This window comes from Aotus nancymaae, unplaced genomic scaffold (genome assembly GCF_030222135.1).
Source record: "Aotus nancymaae isolate 86718 unplaced genomic scaffold, 86718_ANA_hifiasm-v0.15.2.pri h1tg000002l, whole genome shotgun sequence".
NCBI classification, from domain to species: domain Eukaryota; kingdom Metazoa; phylum Chordata; class Mammalia; order Primates; family Aotidae; genus Aotus; species Aotus nancymaae.
In genome coordinates this window covers 38,854,932-38,876,855 of record NW_026988413.1, presented here as the reverse complement: position 1 = coordinate 38,876,855, position 21,924 = coordinate 38,854,932, and the positions used below count along the sequence as shown (strand labels likewise).

Here is a 21,924-nt window from a genome sequence, read left to right as displayed (position 1 = left end):
GAGAAATTTATCATCTTGTATATTATAGGTGGGATTCTTAATAGATTCTCCAAAGATATAGCAATTTTGGATGATCTTCTGCCTCTTACCATATTTGACTTCATCCAGGTATGTAAAAATTAGTACTGTTAAGTATCTTTGTATTTGCCATGTTATTTTTAAAATAATAACAAGAAGCAAATGTGATTTTGTTTTCATTTTTTATTTGATTGAGAGTTGAAGTCCCGTCTATTGCATGAAGTTTGTGATCATCCAAAGCCTTCAAAACACATAAATTTAACAAATTCAATAAGTCAGAACTGTTTACCTGTTTACCTGGCCCAAACGTGAGGCAATCCCACATTTAAATGTAACAGTTGTCTACCTGGGAGTGATTTGAGAGGCACAGAGGACCATCTTCCCTCAAATCATTGGCCACAAAGTGTGACATTTTGGCATTGGCATCACTATTTGATGGAAACCAACCTACCCCCAAAAGACCTGTGTTAGAATGAAGATGGATTCCCTGGGTGGGTTACACTTGAGACTAACCTCACCGGTGAACACTTTGGCACAGAGTAGCTAGCCCATTCCCCCACAAAAAGGACCATAAGGAAGGGACAGAAGCAAAGATAAGTTTTTGAACAAGAGAGAGGGGAAAGAAACATCTAGGTTTTTATGAGGGCTGTCCCTGAGTGATAGATATGAATAGGCCTCCAGGGAAGCCTGGCTTAGAGGCTGATTCTCTGGGTCGGGGTGACTGACCGGTGGTGAGAGTGGAGGAGAAGGAAAGGGGGTGGAGGAGGTGAAAGTGACCTTGGGACATTAGGTCTCCAGAAGTGACAGGATTTAAGGAGTGTTGTAAGCTGTGATTGTTGGACTAGGTTTGAGAACAGCTTCCTGAGCTTCCTGACTGGTTTAGGTCAAGCTCCAGAGAGCAAATGCCACAATCCCAGTGATCTCCTTGGAGAAACAGTTGGAATAGGATGCTGCCCATCTTGGGATGAGTGATTGTCCCCTCTTGCTCTTTCCCCACCCCTGCAAAATAATAACACTGTATTTGACTGAACATATAAAACAAAAGAAGGATTACCACATACTGTATATATATAACCAAGATTGGCAGGTGCAGAAAAACCAGACTGTCAGTTTGCCTCATCTGAAATGATTGACACAATCAAATATATTTACTGTTCCAAGTGAACTTTAGCATTTTGGATATCCTTCAGTTGTCTTGTTTAAAGATATAACTTAGAAGCAGCTGATGGAATATTTAAATCCACGCTTTGAATTCATGCATTCAAAGAAACATGTACTGTGTCACTAAATGCTGGATATTTGTTTATAATGTTAAGAGTATAAATAACTAGTCCCAAATATAGTATTATTAAATCAGATAAAAACTGGAATGTGAACCTCTTGACCTGATTGCAAAAGTCTTTGCCAATGGTGCTTCTTGATAATTATTTAAGACTCACTTCAGAACTCCTCTGGAAGAGTTAATTTTTGAATATTTATTTTATAAGCTAACATTTTTGACATATGTGACAGCTCTCAAATTTCTTTTCTTTTATGCCAATTTGAATCATTTCTGCTCAACTTGTTTTTTTTTTTAATTGAGACAGAGTCTTACTCTGTTGCCCAGGCTGAACTGCAGTGGCACAATCTTGGCTCGCTGCAACCTCTGCCTCCTGGGTTCAAATGATTCTCCTGCCTCAGCCTCCAGAGTAGCTGGGATTACAGGGGCCCACCACCATGCCTGGCTAATTTTTTATTATAATTATAGACGGGGTTTCACCACATTGGCTAGGCTGGTCTTGAACTCCAGACCTCAAGTGATCCACTCGCCTCAGCCTCCCAAAGTGCTGGAATTATAGTTGTGAGCCACTGCACCTGGCCCTGCTCAACTTTTAATGCTGAGATTCATTTGATTCATTTGTCGTTGCTTCACAAGTGATTAGGCAGAGGTCTTTTATATTAATTTTATACTATTTTATACTTTTATACTATTTTGTTTGTAAATGACTCTCATATTAAGGAAGCATAATATATGACAATCCAAATACAGCACAAATTTGATGAATTCTGATTTTATTAAATAATTAATCACAGGGGTCCTTTAAATTGTGAGCTCCTCTGGTTATATTTAATTGTGTCATACCTCTGGTTATACTTAATTTCAAACAAATGAAATTTTGTTCTGTTCATGATATTTCAGAAGCAGATCTGTTGCACAAAATAAAGCTTATCTATAATTTTTTAAAAATATTTCTGTTGACTCTATTCTCTATTTTTTTCTCTTTAAAATTTTAATGTTATTGTGGCAAGTCCACTTAACATGTGATTTACCCTCTTAACAGATTTTTATGTGTAAAATACAATATTGTTCACTACGGGCAGAATGTTGCACAGCAGATCTCTGAAACTTATTCATTTTGTAATACTGAGACTTTCTACCTGTTGATCCCTCTCTCCCCTGCCCTATTACCCATGGTTCTGCTCTTTGCTTCTGTGAGTTTGAGTATTTTGATATCTCATATAATTCTTCTTTCTATTTTCTAACTTTTGACAATGTTCTGACAAATTTGCTTTCTGGATTGGAGCACTGTAAAATGAAAATTGAAAATCTGGGTTCTCTTCTACAGATCCCACTATTTTACCTTGATCAGACATTTACCTTAAAGGGTCTCAGTCACTTATCTTGTCACATGTAGAATGGAGAAGATAAGCGTGATAATGGTCCTTTTCAGTTCTAAAGTTATATCAGTTGAAAATGCATGTGTTGCTCATGGAAACTGGTGAGTTTCCTCACTGAATAGCATATGGATGTTATAAAGTGTTTTTTTTAATATACTTTCTGCTGACAGTTACTTTATTCAAATGGGTTATTGTGAAGTAATTGTTAGCAAACTTCGTACCTTTTAAAAACATATGTATTTGGTGTAAAGTAGAAATATAAAATTTATTAAGTATGATTTCTTTCAATGTTAAGCATGAGAAAATAGGCTCCGAAAGGTTAGATAGTTTGCCTATGTGACAAGCTTATATTTCAAGCAGAACTTTCTGAATCAAAAGACTCCAAGATGGAAGTCCAGCTTTCAAAAATTGTCTAACCAAAGTAAGTCCTAAAATTCACCTTCATACTAAAATTATTTGAAAAGTTTATTTTAAATTAATAGTCAATTAAAATTTATCATACAATACTTTAAAGTGTCTAGGAAATGAAAATATTCCAAGATCAAAGAACACTGTGTTTCAAAACCTCAAAAATGTTATCAGTGACCTAAACAGTTTTTAAAATTTTCATAAAGCCTATGAAAAATGTACTTGCAAATGGCTACTTTCCTATTAGGAACAGAATAGGGAGAGTATTTAGAAATAAATCACTGACACATTTTGTCCACTTTCCAATGTGAAAACATTTACTCACCAACATGTTTTCTTTGATCTTACAGTTGTTATTAATTGTGATTGGAGCTATAGCAGTTGTCTCGGTTTTACAACCCTACATCTTTCTTGCAACAGTGCCAGTGATAGCAGCTTTTATTTTATTGAGAGCATATTTCCTCCAAACCTCACAGCAACTCAAACAACTAGAATCTGCAGGTATGACAGTGAATGTGCGATACTCATCTTGGAAAAAAGCCACAAGAGCCATTTGAGATTCTTTATTGTTAATCTACTCTTCAAAAAAAAATTCTTCTTTTTAACTTTTACATCATATAACTAATTTTTTTCTACATGTCTGTGTATATAAAAGGAAACTACATTACAAAGTACACGTGGATTGTTTTTCGTAATTAATGACCATGTGACTTCATTTTGGTTTTTAAATAAGTGGATAGAGTCTTCCCATGGTTGGCGTACAGGAGATTCATTTATAATGTACTTATATCAATTAAATTAGAAAATGATAGTGCTGCTCTTACTAAAGGTTTGTCTGGGTTCCCAAATGATACTTGACCAAATTTGTTCCTTTGGCTTGTTGTCTTCAGACCCCCTTTTTTCATGTGCTGGAGCTGCCATTTCGTGTGCCCCCAAACTCTACTTGAGCTGTTAGGTAATCCCATTTTGCAGTGCCAGCCTTAATATGGGTACATTTTCAGGGAATAAATAAATTTTCAGTATGTTTTGGCTTTGTAGGTTATTAGCTAAATCAAATCACATAAACTTTCTTAATTTAGATACTTGAAAAAAATTGTCTTTAATTTAGAATTACCCAAAAAAACAACTCCCAGTGGTAGCCAAGAAAAACGAATAAATAGCAGTCATGATTTTTTAAGTTCATATCTATGGTAGCCAAGTAAAAAGAAGGGTAACTCATTGATAAAATAATAAATCATATCTGTTCAAAGTATGGCATCATCATGAAAAAAACTTCTTTTACCAATGACATTTGTGATATGATTAATTTAGCCTTTTTCAGGTACATAGTATTATGAAATTATATTCTGTGTTTATGTTATTTGCAATGTTTTCTATGGGAATATTCACAGGCAGGAGTCCAATTTTCACGCATCTTGTTACAAGCTTAAAAGGACTATGGACACTTCGTGCCTTCGGACGGCAGCCTTACTTTGAAACTCTGTTCCACAAAGCTCTGAATTTACATACTGCCAACTGGTTCTTGTACCTATCAACACTGCGCTGGTTCCAAATGAGAATAGAAATGATTTTTGTCATCTTCTTCATTGCTGTTACCTTCATTTCCATTTTAACAACAGGTACTATGAACTCATTAACTTTAGCTAAGCATTTAAGTCAAAGCTTTGTCAGTGAATAAAATGCTGCATTCTTATAGGTTAACAATTTTAGATATCTTTAGAGTTTTTTGGGAGTTTAATGATTAACAAATTTATTGGTTTATCGTTGAACAAATGATTTCTTTGAATTTTTATTGTTTTATTGTTGAACAAATAATTTCTTTGAAATTGGAGATATATGTTGTGTTATCCCTATTTTCACAGTTTTAAAAACTGAGACACACAGATTGTCAGATAGCAATTTTGTGATTGAAGGGAAAAAAAGTCACTTCTTCATACTCATATTGATGAAGAGTCCTGGCCTCAAAATTAATAGATCTGTAAAGAGCTATCTGAATAGGGTAAATGAAACATTCCCATTTACACACACACACACACACACACACGAACACACTCTAGTTCCCTTTGTCAGTATGTTTTGTTTTTCTAAGATCTCTTCTTGGTAAAATTTGTTATCTAATGTGAGTTTTGCACAAATCAAATTGACACAGAAAAGAAAGAAAGTGCCATGTTTTTCAGATACAAATGTTCTGGATTTTAGGATCTTTAGTCAAAAACAAAATATTTAATAAGTAAAATAAAAACCTATGTAGGTAAATTTGTTCCTTTAATTTAAGAATTTGAATTTCTGAGTATTTATGGTAAATGTTGAAGTAAATTGTTATATGTGACAGTGAATATTCATAGAAAATGCCAAATCAATGCCAAATCTGTAGGCTCATTTGATTGTAGGAACAGAAGTCTGCTCAAACTAAAAGGAGGCATTTGTTGGAGTTACAGGAAGGCCTCGGGGAGTACCGAGAAGGTGGTGCCATTGGCCCTTAAAGAAGCTGGAACAAGCACAAGAGAGTCAGCTACAGCTCTTCTTTTTCTTGAGTCCATATCTGCTCTGGGTCCATTCTGTTCTGTGGCAGTTTGATTCATTTCTCTCTCTGAAGACTAGTTTTCCTGGTGTATCAGGGCTATTCCACATTGACTTTATGTAGTATCTCCATTCTTGCCTCCTGAATTAACAGCAGAGTTCCTCTATACAATCACAAAGTCCTGGAGAGAACAGAAAACAGGTTCCTTTTGGCTCAGGGGTCCACCTGCAGTCTACTCTGCTGCTCTGAGGATAGTGGGTTTGCTACCTTTGTTGTTCTCGCAGCTAGGGCAGTGGAAAGTGACTCTACGAAAGGAATATACATGGGCAGGCAATGTACTAATCCTCATCGGTACTGTAACTTTAAAAATTTTTTTAAGTTATTTGAAAATAAAATCAAAGAAGGCTGAATTACATAAATAAAGATTTGTTAACAATTAATTCAAACTAGTATTACACATGCTATATAACATGGTTGAGTGTGGCTGAGTCTTGATTTACTAGGGTCAATAATCAAAACATTTAACAATCAGTATAATACAGAACTTATCAGTCAAATCAGATGCTCAGCCAGAGTGGATGTTGGCCACCCAGCTATTATTATCCCTGGCTCAACTAGTCTTCAACTGCATTAGCTTGCAAACATTAATTAACTCTCTAAGACCCTCATTTTTCTCAAGTGTAAATAAACACAATAATCTCACCTATTCCATATATGTGTGGTGACTATTAATGTGATAATTTGTGCAAAACACTTAGTATAGTGCCTGGTCCTTGGTAAATACCAAATAAATGTTATATGACTTCTTATTATTAAAATTTTATCTTCTCATCTTAACCTTAAGAACAAACAATATATTGGGGCCCAAATAAATCTTACCTATATCAAAATAATTTAGTACTACATGCAGGTGTATGCTGTATATATTATGCCTTCTGTTAGAGGAATTGTAGAAACGAAAATTTCAATTAATAATAATGTGAATTGTTTCTCACAATTGTAGAACCTTTTGACAATTTTATCATGCATTATAGATGTAAGAACTCTCGACTGGGACTTGATAGCCTAATTTTTAATAATTTAAGAACATTCTCCTTAGAGAATTTTTTGGCCATAATACCGAATACTTACGAATTTTAATTAGTGGTCCTTATAATTAAACACTTAACTATTGTTCTTCGCAGGTGCAACCATCTTTTTTTTTTTTTTTTTTTAAATAAAGGGCAATCTTTTCTCTTTCCAAATAGCAGACCTGTTAGTTTTCTGACTCTCTGGTGAAGTGCTAAGTATACTTACTTCCTAACAGCATGCAATTAGCAAGGGTCCTCCTTGCAAAGGCACAGAGTACATCTAAACATCTTGCAGATGCTATTTGGACACACTCCTCCCCTGCTTTTGTATTTTTTGTAGGGGAGCTCATCTGGATACAGGACCTTTATTCGCCATTGCCTATTCTAATATTTGTTACAGTTATTACTTATAGAGTAATAATAGAGAAGACCAATATGGTACCTACCCAATACCAACAACACCTCCAATACCAGTAACATTTTTTAAAAAGGGCAACACTTTCCTAATATTTAATCACTCTTTGATTTGAAGCCTTGGTTGAATACTTACTATATGCAGAGCATTATTGCTATTAGTAGATGCTGTGGTGAACTGAGACTTAAAAATTGTTAAAATCAGCATAAAATTGAAATGTAAATTTAATGTGATATGTGCCCTTGGAGAGGTGTGAATAAAGTAGTTCACAGAAGAGAGAAATAACATGAGGTTCATTTATGTCTTTTGTTCATCTATAGGAGAAGGAGAAGGAACAGTTGGTATTATACTGACTTTAGCCATGAATATCATGAGTACATTGCAGTGGGCTGTAAACTCCAGCATAGATGTGGATAGCTTGGTAAGTCACTATCATCTTTTTAACTTTTATTAAAAAAAATTCAGACAGGAAAAAAGTATGAGTAATAGCATGAGGAATAGCTGTATACTCTATATTGAGCTTAAGAAATAAAACATTACAGATAAATTGAGGGTTACTGTGTATCTTTCATTAAACCCATATCTCTTCTTTCCTCCTCATAGATAGCCACCATGAAGATCTAATACTGCATTGAGCATTCTTTCAGCTATTTTCTCGTTCAGGGTTTTTTAGAACAAATACCTAGGAGTGATTTTGCTGGATCATAGAATCCACCCATGCTTAACTTTACTGGGTGGTGTCAAATTGCCCTCAGGTCTGTTGTACCAACATATATTCCCGTCAAGAGAGTACAAGAGTTCTCATAGCTGCATATCTTCAACAATACTTGATATTGTTGGACTTTGTCATTTTGGCAGTCTGATGGAAGTGAAGTGATTACTAAAAATATAGGGCAGCTTGATACATATTTATTGGCTTTTGGTGTTCTCTAACATTAATTTCTTATTCATGTTGTTCATGAATTTGTTACCTAGATTTTTTTTTCTTCCTTAATTAATTTGTAGTAATTTATAAATTCCGGATTGATTGTCAGTTCTATACATTTCAAACATAATCCCTCAGTCAGTGGCTTGGCTTATAGAGCCTTTTGATGAAAAAAAGTTTTTAAGTTTAATAAAGTTCAATTTATTGTCTTTTCCTTTATGTTTTATGCTTTTGGTATCTTGATTAAGAACTCTTTCCTTATCTCAGGCTCTCAATTTTAGCAGCATGATGTTTTCATGATATTATTTAAATTTTTTCACATTATTTAGTGATAGCTCTTGTCTTGTTCCTAAAGTGTTTATCATTGTCTTCTCTCTTCCTGCTTGATAAATATTGCCACACATTTGTATACCTTATTCATGTGTACAAAGACCACATTTTAATTGTGTTATTTCTCTTGTTTTGGTTTCCTAGAACGCAGAGCCATTAATATTATAGTAATGTTTATGTGCTAATACCATATCAGGGGCACAAATCCCATTGAAGTAGAACTGAGAAATTAAAGGAAATGATGCACATTTCCCCATTTTTATTTAAAAAAACCAAATGCATGATTTTCAATCAGACTAAATGGTTAGTCTGGATAGCTTCATCACTGACTTTTTAAAGTCTTTTTGTACTACTGTATTTAAAATCATTCTTTCACCACTGCTTTTGTAGAAGGTTTAGAAACCCAGGTTAAGAATGATTGTACAACACTATTATTATACTCTTTTTAAAATTATACTTTTTGCTTAAGTTTCTTTCCCTGTTCTCTGAGACAGAGCTTGTGTTCCCAAACCACACTCATTTCAGCTATGAAATTCATGTGATCAACTCTTGTTAGAACAAACATCATTATAAAATATATCTCCAGGGAAAAGAAAACCTTTTAATGCTCTCTTCTGGTTCATATGTCTTATTATTTTCTTTAAGCATTTTTGTAACCCATTGAGCTGTAATTTAAACTGGAAATGATTTACACTAAAGTTCGTTTCTTTACCTTTACCTTTAACTTTTTTTTTTTTTTTAGTTTGATCAGCTCTTTTTAGCTTCTGCAGTCCTGTCTTTAATTCCATTCTAGTATGCTTTTGGAGTTGGTTCTTATAAATGTATAGATATGTTTCTGTTGGAAAATAGCAGGAAAATATTAAATAAATATTTTGCTTACATTTATTTAATTCTTTGTCCAACTTTCTACAATTCTGACTTTATATTTAAGCTTCTCATGCACTTACATGTTTCTTTACCTAAAAACATCTCTTCACCATGGATATGTACAATTCCTTTCTCTTTGCTGTATTAATTTTCTTGGTTTACATAATAGCCTCTACCCATTGATGTCAAAACCTCTGTTTGGTGCATTTCTATTCTGCCTGTTCAATCTCTATGAAAGTTTCTGTAAGGTGTTTTCATTCCTCTAGTTTTTCACATGTGCATTCTGAGCTTTGTGATCTGTGCTTTGACATCGTGTCTTTCATCTTGTGCAATAAAAGGATCTTTGCAAGGACCTATTATGTTATAATACAGTCTATGAAAAGTATCAATATTTGCATTTGATCACATTTAAAAAATCACGTTCTTTTGTTTGAATATCAGAGTGAATATGTGAGTTTCTATTTCCTTGCCAAATAGCACAAGTAGCCTTTTCCTGGGTGTTTATGGGCATTTATCTGGTTATTGATTCCCATCATATTGCTGTTAACCATGCCATTGCTAAAGTTATACAGTAACTTTTTTGTTTTCACCTTGGCATATGTTGAGAGTAGGAAATAGATATGGCTATGCCCTCAAATTCCATGTTTATATGATGTTAACCCTAAAGGTCTTTGTGACTTCTGAAGTAAAAACTCAAAGTGTTGTCATTTTACTTACTGAGTTGTTAACTGAATTTAGAGTTGAGTTTATAATGGAATAAACAAGATTTTTAGTTTGATGTATACTTTTAGTTTTTCAGAAAAAAAAAATGTTTATACATGGAAAGAATATTTTATTCCCCCGTTTGGCCTAGTTTAGGACAAGAACACAGAATCAAATGTTGACAGAATTCTGAAGTTATAAAAATTACAGTGTGGCTTTTTTTTTTTTTTAGCTTCCCCCTGCTGCTTATGCCCAGGTGCCTAGCTTTCTTTAGTTTTCAACTAGTAAAGGTAATGTTTGGATGATAACATTTAGCCTCAAACTGCACTGCATTTATGATCACATATCTCAAATATTGGTACACAAAACTGTACAGTAACATTTTTATTAGATTTTCCTATGAAATTTTTTATTATATTCCCAAAGGTAGCTTTTTCCCACCTTCTCCCTTCTCAGGTGCTCCAATAATTCCACCCCCTGCACTTTCAGCCAGTGACTTTATTATATCTTTTTAAAAAATCTAAAAATACTGATGCAACCAGAAAGAATTTTCTTTTTTCTCTCTACCAGTTGCACCAGGCTACTGCACCTCTCCTCATGCACCACGTTCTGCCCATGTTCTTGCTCCTATATTCAGGAGCAAGTAATTTGCAATACCTTCCCCTTTGTAGGACCTTTCTCATTAGCGTAAAGATACTTCCCCTTGATCTCCAGCTACTACCCCATTTCTTGGCCTATATATAGCTAACTGTTTGAGAAAGGGCCACTTTCCATCTTTTCCTCAACCTGCTTCCATTCCATTCTTTTCCTGAATCCACTTTCATTCCATTGTTTCCTCAACCCATTCTTTCCACAACCTACTTCATTTTATTTCCATCACCCCCATTACTCGGGACCAATATCTTGCCAGAGCCAATTTCTCTGTCTCCCTGAACAGCTCCAGCAGTATTTATGCCATGGACAAATTCTTCTTCTTGTGATACTTTGTCTCTTGCTTCCATGACACTACTCCCACTTCATTTTCCTTCTACCTCTCTGGCTCCTCCTTTGCCCCTTTTGCTGGCCTCTTTTCTCTTTCAGATCTCTAAATATCACCTATATCCCAGCCCTGTTCTATGGACACTCTCCAGCTGTTATTTTCTAAACCCATGCTTCAGAAACCATCTCTTGATGAATCTTGGAAGGCTAAGCTGGGCGGATCACTAGAGGTCAGGAGTTTAAGACTATCCTGACCAACATGGTAAAATCCTGTATCTACCAAAGATATAAAAATTACCTGCATGTGGTGGCATGCACCTGTAACCCCAGCTACTTAGGAGGCTGAGACACGAGAATCGCTTGAACTTGGGAGGCAGAGGTTGCAGTGAGCCAAGATCATGTCATTGCACTCCAGCCTGGGCACCAGAGGAGACTCAAAGAAAGAAAGAAAAAGAAAAGAAACCATCTCTTGAATAATCATAAATTCATATCTCTAGTTTAGACTTCTATCCTGCTCTCTAAATGTGTATCCAACTATCATCTTGACACCACCATATGTTCATAAAACATAATTATAGAATGTCTTTCAGTAGACTTGACATTTTAAGGCATGAGTTTCTGTTTAGTATCTCCTTAAAATATACCCAGGGTCTCAAGAGACTATTAACAGGACAAAACTTCTATTCTACTTACTAATGTGTCTGGCCTTATTTAGCAGGTTGGAAAAAAAAAGTCATCTGAACATCATCGCTTTATGAATAATATAGTTTAATAGTTTGTGAATCACCCATGTAATTTAAAAAATAGTAAAATTATCAGAATATAATTTAATAATTCCTATTAGAAAACCCCATGTTAGGGGGGTTTCCAGTTATTTAAATTGATATCTCAATATTTTAAAAATTGTTTATTTATATTAATAATTCACTCTTTATTTTAACATAAATTATGGCTGTCTCTATTCTTTTCAGTTGTATTTCTCCTACCATTCTGTAGATGGGGTGAAAATAAAAGTGTTAATTTTTTAAAACTCCATCCTTAAATGATATATGGATTTATAGCTGTTATTGCTAAAGCAATTATCTTATATTTTTTCCTCCAAAACAAAGTTGTGTACTGGTTTATTTATTTATTTTTTGGACTCATAAGATGCCTTCCTTCCATTTTTAATAACATAAATCTTCTCTTTCTCCTATTCTTAACTACTTAAGCGTTATGTAACTTAAGCACTTAAGATTGCTATCTATATGAATGAATAAAGATTAAATAAATAAGATCTAGAAAGGGTGACAAGGTGATGCTTCAAACTGAACCATATCAAGCCATCTAGTGATTGATAAACTATGCACACTCATAGTCACATTGTCAGAAAGAAGCCATTGACAATTCAGTTTGTTTCAGGACTGCCTACCACATAGTGAGCACAACTAAAAGACTACTTTTTATCTTTTACTGTTTGTTTTGGGTTCCAGTAATGATCAAGTGACTGATTGTACAATGACCATCAGGAAGTCTGATGCCTAGAGAAAAGGGGAACCTGGCTTTTCTGCATTACTCCTATGTGAATATTATTCTGCCTCTTTAATTCTCCAAGTGAAGCAGCAGATAAACCATCCCTGTTTATGTTAGCTGTCTACCCTGTTCAACTGGGTGTTTCTAATAACATAAGAGGAAGAAAGCCACCAGGGTGAGCAGGGAAGGCAGTGAATCTGCAGGGCTTATGGATAGATTCCTGTTAGTGAGGCTCTAGAAAGTTCTTGCAAGATTGATGCAATCTGAGAAGAGTTTTCTGTCAATAGAAACTCCCTCGGTTTCTCCTTTGTCCTTTTATTGCCTGTGTTTGTTTTGGGTTCCAGTAAAGATCAAGTGACTGATTGTACAGTGACCAACAAGAAGCCTGATATGCGGAGAAAGGGGAACGTGGCTTTTCTGCATTACACCTGATGTCTAATTTTCTTGTACTGAGTGTAGCTTTTGCTGTAAGAATCTGAGGGGAGGAGTCATTTCTTCAATTTTTTTTTTTCTGGTCTCCTTTCAATGGTTTCTTGACCATGTCTATCTTTTTCTGTCTTCACGAGTCTTTTAAATTTTCCTCTCATGACCTCTGCCTCAAGACATTTTTCCACCCATCTTTTCTCATTTCATCCTGTAGAATGTCTGTGGTGAGAGTCCTGCATTTCACTCTGGCCTTGCTACATGTGGCCTTGGGCAAGTCCTGGCCTCCTTGAGGGCCTTATTTTTCTCATTTGTAAAATGAAACAGTTTGGTTAGAAGTTTTCTAAAGTTCCTTCCAGCTCTCTCTCTTCTGGATCTTTTTCCTATGAAAAATTTCAACTCTTGAATGCTAGAGTCCATTGATTAAGTTATTCACTGCTGCAATTATCAAAGCTGATCAAAGAACTCTGAACCAGTGCGTTACTAGAACCAACAAAGAAAATGCCATTATGATGTTTTAGAGTCTTGAACTAGTAGACGAGGTTTAATGAGAACCCTGAGGGATTGCTGAAATGTTAAAAACAAAAACAGGTTGAAAACTAAAAAATTCACTGGGCTTCATGCCTATCACTTTAACTTCCTGGGTTTAGATAATCTCATTTATGCAATGAAGGAATGGATTAGATCACAAATTCTCATCCTACTAGCACATGCAGAATCTTTATAAAAACACAGAGTAGCCAGGTGTGGTGGCCCAAGCCTGTAATCCCAGCACTTTGGGAGGCTGAGGCAGGCGGATCACTTGAGGATTAGAGTTGAATACCAGCCTGGCCAACATGGTGAAACCCTGTCTCTACTAAAATTACAACAATTAGCCAGGCATGGTGGCACATGCCTCCCAGCTACTGGGGAGGCTGAGAGGCAGGAGAATCTCTTGAACCCAGGAGGCAGAGGTTGCAGTGAGCGGAGATAGCTCCCTTGCACTCCAGCCTGGGTGACAGAGTAAGACTTCATCTCAAACAAAACAATAAAAACAGAGATTACTCAGGGTCCACTAAGACCAGTGAAGTCAGTTCTCTTGGTAGGAAGCAGGGTGACTGGGCATGATGTTTGTAGTTTTAAAAGTGCTCCAGGTGATGCTAGTGTGTATCAAGCAAAGCTTGTGAATCACTGTACTATATGCTCTCTAAGATTCATTTTAGCTCTGATGCTCTGTGAGTCAAAGCAGAGGGCTCAGGAAACTTTTTCTATAAAGGCTAAAATAGTAAATATTTTCAGCTTTACAGGTTGTAATGTTTTTATGACAACTCAATTCAGTCTTTGGAGGGCAAAGCAGCTGTAGATAATATGTAAACTAATGAGAGTAGCTGGATGTGTCCTGTGGGCCATAGTTTTGCTGACCCCTGGTCTACGTCATAGAATTTCCTTTTGAATTGATGGACCACCAGCAAACAATTTTTGTCCTATATCAATCAATGATACCTATATACATCTCTACAAGACATGTGAAAAATGAGGCTTAATAAGAGAGTACTTTGAGGAAGACACAATATTTCAAAATTAAGATGCTTGGAAAAAAATCTTATTAAAATACTGAAAACTGTGAGAAGATGTTTTGATTTGTTGTTTTGGATTTCTCTTTTTGCAAATTATTTTGAAATATTTTTAGTGGAAGCCACATAGATCCAGTTGCATTCATCAAGCTAGATTGTAATTAAGCTTCAGAGTAAGTAATAGATTTGATGAGTGAGGTCTGACCTTTTTCTTTTTTTGAGACGGAGTCTCGCTACATTGCCCAGGCTGGAGTGCAGTGGCATGATGATCTCAGCTCACTGCAACCTCCGCCTCCTGGGTTCACGTGTTTCTCTTGCCTCAGCCTCCTGAGTAGCTGGGACTACAGGTGTGTGCCACCATGCCTGGCTAATTTTTGTATTTTTAGTAGAGACGGGATTTTACTATATTGCTCAGGCTAGTCTTGAACTCCTGACCTCATGATCCACCTGCCTCAGTCTCCCAAAGTGCTGGGATTACAGACAAGAGCCACCATGCCTGGCCAATGTCTGACCTTTTACATGGAAGGGTAAGTTTGAGTCTTCTTTTGCCCATTGGCACACTTAGTACCATGTTTATCAAAGTTTTTAGCTATTGAAAATGGGCACCAGTATATTTTGAAACCTCAGTGTTAACTTGGGATATGCCTTTTGTCATGCTGCAAATAGATTTTCTTTCTTTTGTGTGAAGATCACCATCTCTGTCCCTTCTGATAGGAAAAGTGACACTGACTTCTCAAGTGATTTGCCACAGGTAAAAATATGTAAACCATTTCTGTAGAGAGCAAGCTATAATAATATACTAAAGGGCTAGGTTTATAGTACAGAATAAGTAACTCATTTATGCTGTTAATAATTTATAACAACATGGCAATTGACTGACTTTTTATGTGCTCTAGGAGTGTAAGTAATAGATGTAAGTAAAAGAACATGTTTTGGGCAGAGTCTGTTTTCTTGCTAACTTGTCTCTTAAGTTTATGTGCATGGCCTAAAGATTATGCTAATTGATCTAACTTGGCCTTGGGTGTCAGGTCTGTGTTAGTGAGTATTGAAAAGTATAGTTTGTGCCTACTGGGAAGGATTTATGATTTAAAAGCCCTAAATCTCCCCTTACAAGTACTTCATACTTAGAATTCTTTTCCTATAAAATGTGTGATTTTTTTTACATTGTGCCAGCTTTCTAGATGATTCTCTTCATATTTATTTCTTGCAATCCTCCTATAACTACCAGTCATGAAGTCTCTTTATAGTATTGCCTGCCAGATCTCTGGTGTGTGAAGTGTATTTTCTATGATGGCACATAGTTTGGGTGTTAATGCCTAATCTTGATGTGCTGGCTTCTGAACAACCAAAAGGATGAAAGGAAATCGAACAAATAGTTTTGTGAAGGAGAGGAGTCTGGCTTCTTGACTTATTCTAGAATAAGCCTATAAGCCTTCTCTTGCCTCTTTGTCACACAAAGAGAAAAGGAAAATCAAGAATTATTTTTTTCTTGGCTTAAATGCATCCGTTATAAAGTAAGATTGAGATTAGGCTGTGAAGCTATATTTTTGTCAAGACTGTCATAATCCCAAAAGACTTTGTTCTTCTAATGCTTAGGTTAGTAACTTTAGACATTCTTATAAAGATAATGAGGTCCAGTTTTAAGGACTGATCCCTTCTCAAGGGGCTCAGAAGAGGTTTTGAAGAATAACAAAATTAAATAATAAAACCAAGGATTTAAAGCAGATGAAGATCCTTAAGCAAAAATCCCACTAAATTTCGGCTAAATTCTAATGTACAGAAGTCTGCACAAATTCTGTCAAGTTTTCTTCCCCACAAATGAAGAATGGGGTTCATTGGGTCTGTACTTGGGTCTCATTTTGGCTTCATTTCCTATTTCTCAAAGTCTAGGAGAAGTGCTCCTACTGAAGCAGATGTTGGGATTTTGCTGCTGGCAGGGCAGACTTGCTGCTCTAAACAGAGCTATCCCTCCACCCTCCTTAGGCAACTCTTTTCTATGCACAGGAAGCAGCAGGCTGGTGTTAAGGAGTTTGCCAATCCAGTCATTCTGATAATTGCTGAATACAAATTTCCATCCAGCACAATCTAGGTAGCTACACAATGGCACAGTAGTTTTTATGCATCACATGAAAATGTTTAGTAGGCACTCTAAATGAGAAAAAACGTTAAGTGAGGTTAAAAGCTCAATGAAAACAAATAGATGAGACTAAAAATAGTTTGATATGTTGTAACTTCCTTCTAATCCAAATAGCAATGAATACTTTGAGGCTGAGGAGCTGAAGGGTAAAACTGCAGCCTGCACTACTTGCTAATGTACTTGCAGCACTGTCATTCTTACTGCACAGACACTGCTTTCTGCATAGGAGGTAGAATAATGGATTCATTCATTATTAGCAAAGATTTATTAAGTGACTACATGGTACTAAGCACTAGATGGAGAGGGATGTTTTGAACTGTCCATTGTTTGAATACAACAAGGAACGCTTTGAATGAGGTTACTATAATAGGCAGAATTGGTTTAACATGAAGCGTATGAGATATAAGCTGCAGGTCCTCTCACTTGCATGAACTCCTTTGAAGGCCCTATATTTAATTTTGTATGCATAATTTGGATTTCGATTTTTTTTTCTTTAAGAATTCCCCAAATTACTTAAACTTCAGCCTCTACAAAACCTGGATCCATCCCTGGTAGCAGCTATGAATCTTTGGCTCTGTAATTAAGTGTGCAAGAAATATGACTTTACTTTTTCTGTGGTTGAGTTTATTTTCTATTTGAGCATGCATTTCACTGAGTGAAAGAAATAATAGAATTAAATTCAGAGATTTTGCTGGGTTCTAAGTGGAGTGTGCAGAATACCATAATATTAGGGATTAAGGTGTGTCTTGACCTGCATCGTCTTTTGTCTGTGCTCACTGTCTCTGAAGGACTGATGTTCCTATCTGACCTAGAGGTGCATGGTCCATGTAGATGGAGTCTTTGTCTTTCTTGTTCTCACTGTGAGCTCTCCCTTGCTGAGCCTTCTTCAGCTTCTTCCATGCCCCTGACGGGTCAAAAGATTCAAATCTGAAGCTATGTCAAGTCATCTGTGTATAGACATTCCAAGCAACCATGTTCCTTCTACTGCTCCCACATCATGCAAGACACAGGAAGCTTCACTAGGGCATGAGTCTTTCCTGGGCTTTGCCTTGGAATTTAGGCATAGGCCTCCTTTGTTCTAAATTTTCCAAATCACCTTGAGGACAGAACCAGGATTTGGTTGCAAGGCAGAACTTTTCTTAGAGGACCTGGTATCTAAACCCTCTTGTTACTCCCATTTATGGACAGCCTTTCTTGAGTCGGATTGTGGGGAGAGGCGAGTGACTGCTTCTAATCCATCATAACTTTGTCTATGGCTACTGTTTTTGCATAAACACTGTGCATTGAGTCCTTAGGCTTTGGCTTTTGGAGCTTAAAGGCCAATATTCACATGGTTCAAAATTTTCAAATGATCAATATCTGACTTGAATTTCAAAAGCCAGTTTTTGAAACTTAAATGACCAGAATTGATTTGTTCTGCTCTGGTTCTGATGTGGCCTTTCCTGCCAGAAGTACTGGAGGTAGAATATCCAAGCTGGAAAGCCCTCAAATACAAGGAACTGGTTAGTAATGCATAATCTAATTTGTTATCTGTCCACATTTATTTAATAATGGCATTTCAGTGGCTACACACTGACCATGGTGGAAGTGTCTGCACAAGCCACTTTTTCTTCCTGTCAGAAAGTATTCTAACCCACTTTATTGAATGACTGTCTGTTCATATGCTATGACTGAGTGCCCAGTGTTAAGATGAAATTACATGTTCTTGGCTAGGCATAGTTGACCATGCCGTACGGAACCATGATAGCCCGTCTTAGAGTCACATTAAGCCGCTAGGCTGTAAGAAAGACAATGAGTGGGACATTCTCTAAATTTGATTGGTACATTCCATTTGTTACATTTGACATTAGAAGTTCTGGATTCACCCTCTAGGTGAGTTTCACTAATGGAGAATGTAATTTGCAATGCTCAAACACAAGTCCTAAACAGAAAACATTGTATGTTACATTCCAGTGCTGCCAAAATAGTGGTTTTGAAAGCCCTTATTTTCTAATAATACTATATGTAATTCTGAGTCATTTAGATAACAGTAGTTAAATGTTTTACTGATTGTTTGGAAGTATTAAAATGTGAAGTATTTTTGTTATATAGTGTCTTTCCTGTCTTGCTTAATAAAAAATAAGTTTAGAATTGTGTATAGAATTAACAGGCATAAATATCAAGTCTCAACTTTATGCAGCTAATCTACATTTGTGTATACCCTTCAGTTATTTTAAGAGAGGGATGCTATTCTTACGCAGGATAAATACATTAAGAAATTTTAAATGCATTAGAACTAAATCTCTGGCAGTTTCTTCTCAATAGTAGTTGCAATTTTATCTCCCAGACCTTATTATAGACTAGCAGCTCTCTATGAAAATTAATGACAGTGTAAGAGTGTATTTTAATTCAAAGTTAATCAAGAATAACTGAGTCAAGACTTATCTACCCTGAAAGTCACTCACAATTCAGAATTTAAAGTATTACATGTGTACAGTCATGACTATATGCCTTTTACTTCCTTTACTGTTGTTTAGTGTATAGGCTTTGGGGTCCTTTTCACATCCATTAATAGTGGGCTTGACTTCAAAGGATTCTTTTCTTGAATCTTGAATAATTACTGGAGACAATTTGAAGATATTTTCAAGAATAAGGAAACTGAAGCACAGAATTGCCAGAATGAAAAAGAACTTCACAAACAGAACAGGCTTGATCAATGGCATGTGAAAACAGGCAATACAATTAGAATTGCTAAGATGGAATTTTAATGTTCAATTAAGGATCTATGTCTAAACTTCTCTGCTTTATCTACCAATCATTCCATACTAAAGATGAAGAATTTTTCCCATTCCACCTTTTGATAATGAAAAATAGAAATAATAGAAGCAAATGAACTTTTGCCCACATTTTTTTCCAAAAAGGATAATTTTTAAAGTCTAAACGTTTGGTATAAATAAGATATGTTAATATCTTAAAGGAAAGTTAATAAACTCTTTGACTGAATAAAGCCAGCATCAATAATTTTAGTAAGACTTACTTAATTTTAGTAAGACTAAAAATAAGAGCAGTAAAATTGTGTCTAGTCAGCTACTAATGCCTGGGAAAGATTGAATCACAGGATCAAGGATGATATATTTTACAAATAGCACTCTGGGAGGCTGAGGCGGGTGGGTCACGTCAGATCATGAGCATCCTGGCTAACATGGTGAAACCCTGTCTCAACTAACTAAAAATACAAAAATTAGCTGGGCATGGTGGCACATGCCTGTAGTCCCAGCTACTTGAGAGGCTGAGGCAGGAGAATCGCTTGAACCTGGGAGGTGGAGGTTGCAGTGAGCCGAGATCGCGCAACTGGACTCCAGCCTGGTGACATGGCAAGACTCTATCTCAAAAAAAAAAAAAAAAAGAAGTTGAATGAATTCAGAGTCTTCAAATTCTTTCTTCATATTCATTTATATTTATTTACTCATTAGTATATTCATTTCTTTATTTATTGTTCTAATATTTATTGGGTACTTACTATATGCCAGGTTGTTTTTAAAATCATATTCCACATTCCAATAAGTCATAATTATTCAGAGAAGTATGCTTTTGTTTAAAAAATTGAACACCTTAAAAATTATGAAGTCATTTTCTTTCTGTGTGTGTTAAAGGTATACTTTATTAAATATTACATGAATAGATTTATAAAGCAGTTACATATTTAATTTTAAATATAACCCTTATAAGCAATTACATTTTCTTAGCACTAAAAATGAATATTTAAGTAATTTAGATTAAAAGCATAATTATTTAACTGCAGATATATGCCAATGACTTAAATTGTTTGAAGATTAGAGTGAAGTTGTTTAAAATTATCTAATGATCAAGAGTTCACTTAACCACATGGTTGACACACAGAATTATAGTTAGTTACTAAGGTAGTTCGAGAGAAAGAGAAGAATCTTCAGTAGTGGTTTTGAGTTGCGGTACATTTTATTATAATATACCAGTTGTACAGCATTGCGCAGTGTTGTTCATAGTAGAAATAAATTTTCTCTTTGATGTCATCTATTCCCTTGAGAATAGTTTGGCTATTTATGTGTGGCTTGCATAACTGAGAATTAGGTGATCACAAAAATAAACAGGCCTATACAGAGCCCATTTATATAAGTCCTAGTTAATTCTCTTCAGTTAAGCTTTTAATTATATCCAATTATTTCCTGTTAGTTCATTGAAAAGCCTGACAATAACCAAGTGACGAGTAGCAAGTGTCCCATTTTACAAGTCATTTTTTAGGAAACATCAAACTATGAAATGGTTTGCCAATCTTAAAAACAAAAATGTTGTTATTTTTATTTCAGATGCGATCTGTGAGCCGAGTCTTTAAGTTCATTGACATGCCAACAGAAGAAGGTAAACCTACCAAGTCAACCAAAGCATACAGGAATGGCCAGCTCTCAAAAGTTATGATTATTGAGAATTCACACGTGAAGAAAGATGACATCTGGCCCTCAGGGGGTCAAATGACCATCAAAGACCTTACAGCAAAATACATAGAAGGTGGAAATGCCATATTAGAGAACATTTCCTTCTCAATAAGTCCTGGCCAGAGGGTGAGATTTGAACATTGCTTGCTTTGTTAGACTTGTGTTGAATAAGTGAATCCCAGTAGCCTGAAGCAATGTGTTAGTAGAATCTATTTGTAACATTATTATTGCAGAGTAGAATCAATATTGAACATACATCTTTTGCTATTATATGGAGTCATTATTTTGAATATAAAATTTAATTTTCAGAGACCTGAATCTATATAATAGGTTTACTTTAAATGTGATTGTACTTGCAGAATCTGATTAATTGCTAGGTTAATAACTAAATAAGCCATTAAAAAATGAAAATTATGTTGTAGATTTTCCATCTTGAAAATATCTTCCAATAAGAATAATATTTTATTGTTGACTCAATCTAATGTCTTAAATTTTAAAACAAGTGACACTTTTTTTTTTCCTAGGTTTTTTTCAGTTTGTTTGTTTTGGTTTTCTTTGAAGTTTTCACTGAGATATAAATTTTTTTTCCTAGTTATTTACTACATTTATTAAGCATAAGTAATTGGCATTATTTTGAAATACTTCTTATGGATCCCAGCACTGGGCTGAACACATAGAAGGAACTTAATATATACTGATTTCTGGAATTGATTCCTGGAGACAGGGATGGTCATTATCCATAGACTTCAGGTTCCATAAACATAGTTCTTCATTGTCTTCAAATCTGTAATTCTAGACTGCTCTATAAATCTAGACCAGCGTATTATATATTTTTGATTGATTTTCTTTTTTATTTAGATAAAATAAAAGGGAGCTGAAAACTGAATTGAAAACTGAATTTTAAAATTTTATCTCTTTGTGGTTAATTGCAAATACAGATACAAAAATATATAGAGAGA

The 21,924-nt window shown here is 35.3% G+C and overlaps 1 protein-coding gene across 1 annotated transcript in view; it reads left to right on the top strand.

The window, feature by feature from the left end:
- The window catches only part of CFTR (CF transmembrane conductance regulator), a 181,957-nt gene that overhangs the window by 121,592 nt on the left and 38,441 nt on the right, over positions 1–21,924 (top strand). Inside the window, exons 18-22 of the mRNA XM_064374118.1 lie at positions 29–108; positions 3,435–3,585; positions 4,476–4,703; positions 7,411–7,511; positions 20,840–21,091. Of these exons, the coding sequence (XP_064230188.1) occupies positions 29–108; positions 3,435–3,585; positions 4,476–4,703; positions 7,411–7,511; positions 20,840–21,091 (812 nt within the window). The remainder of the gene's footprint in view (positions 1–28; positions 109–3,434; positions 3,586–4,475; positions 4,704–7,410; positions 7,512–20,839; positions 21,092–21,924) is intronic.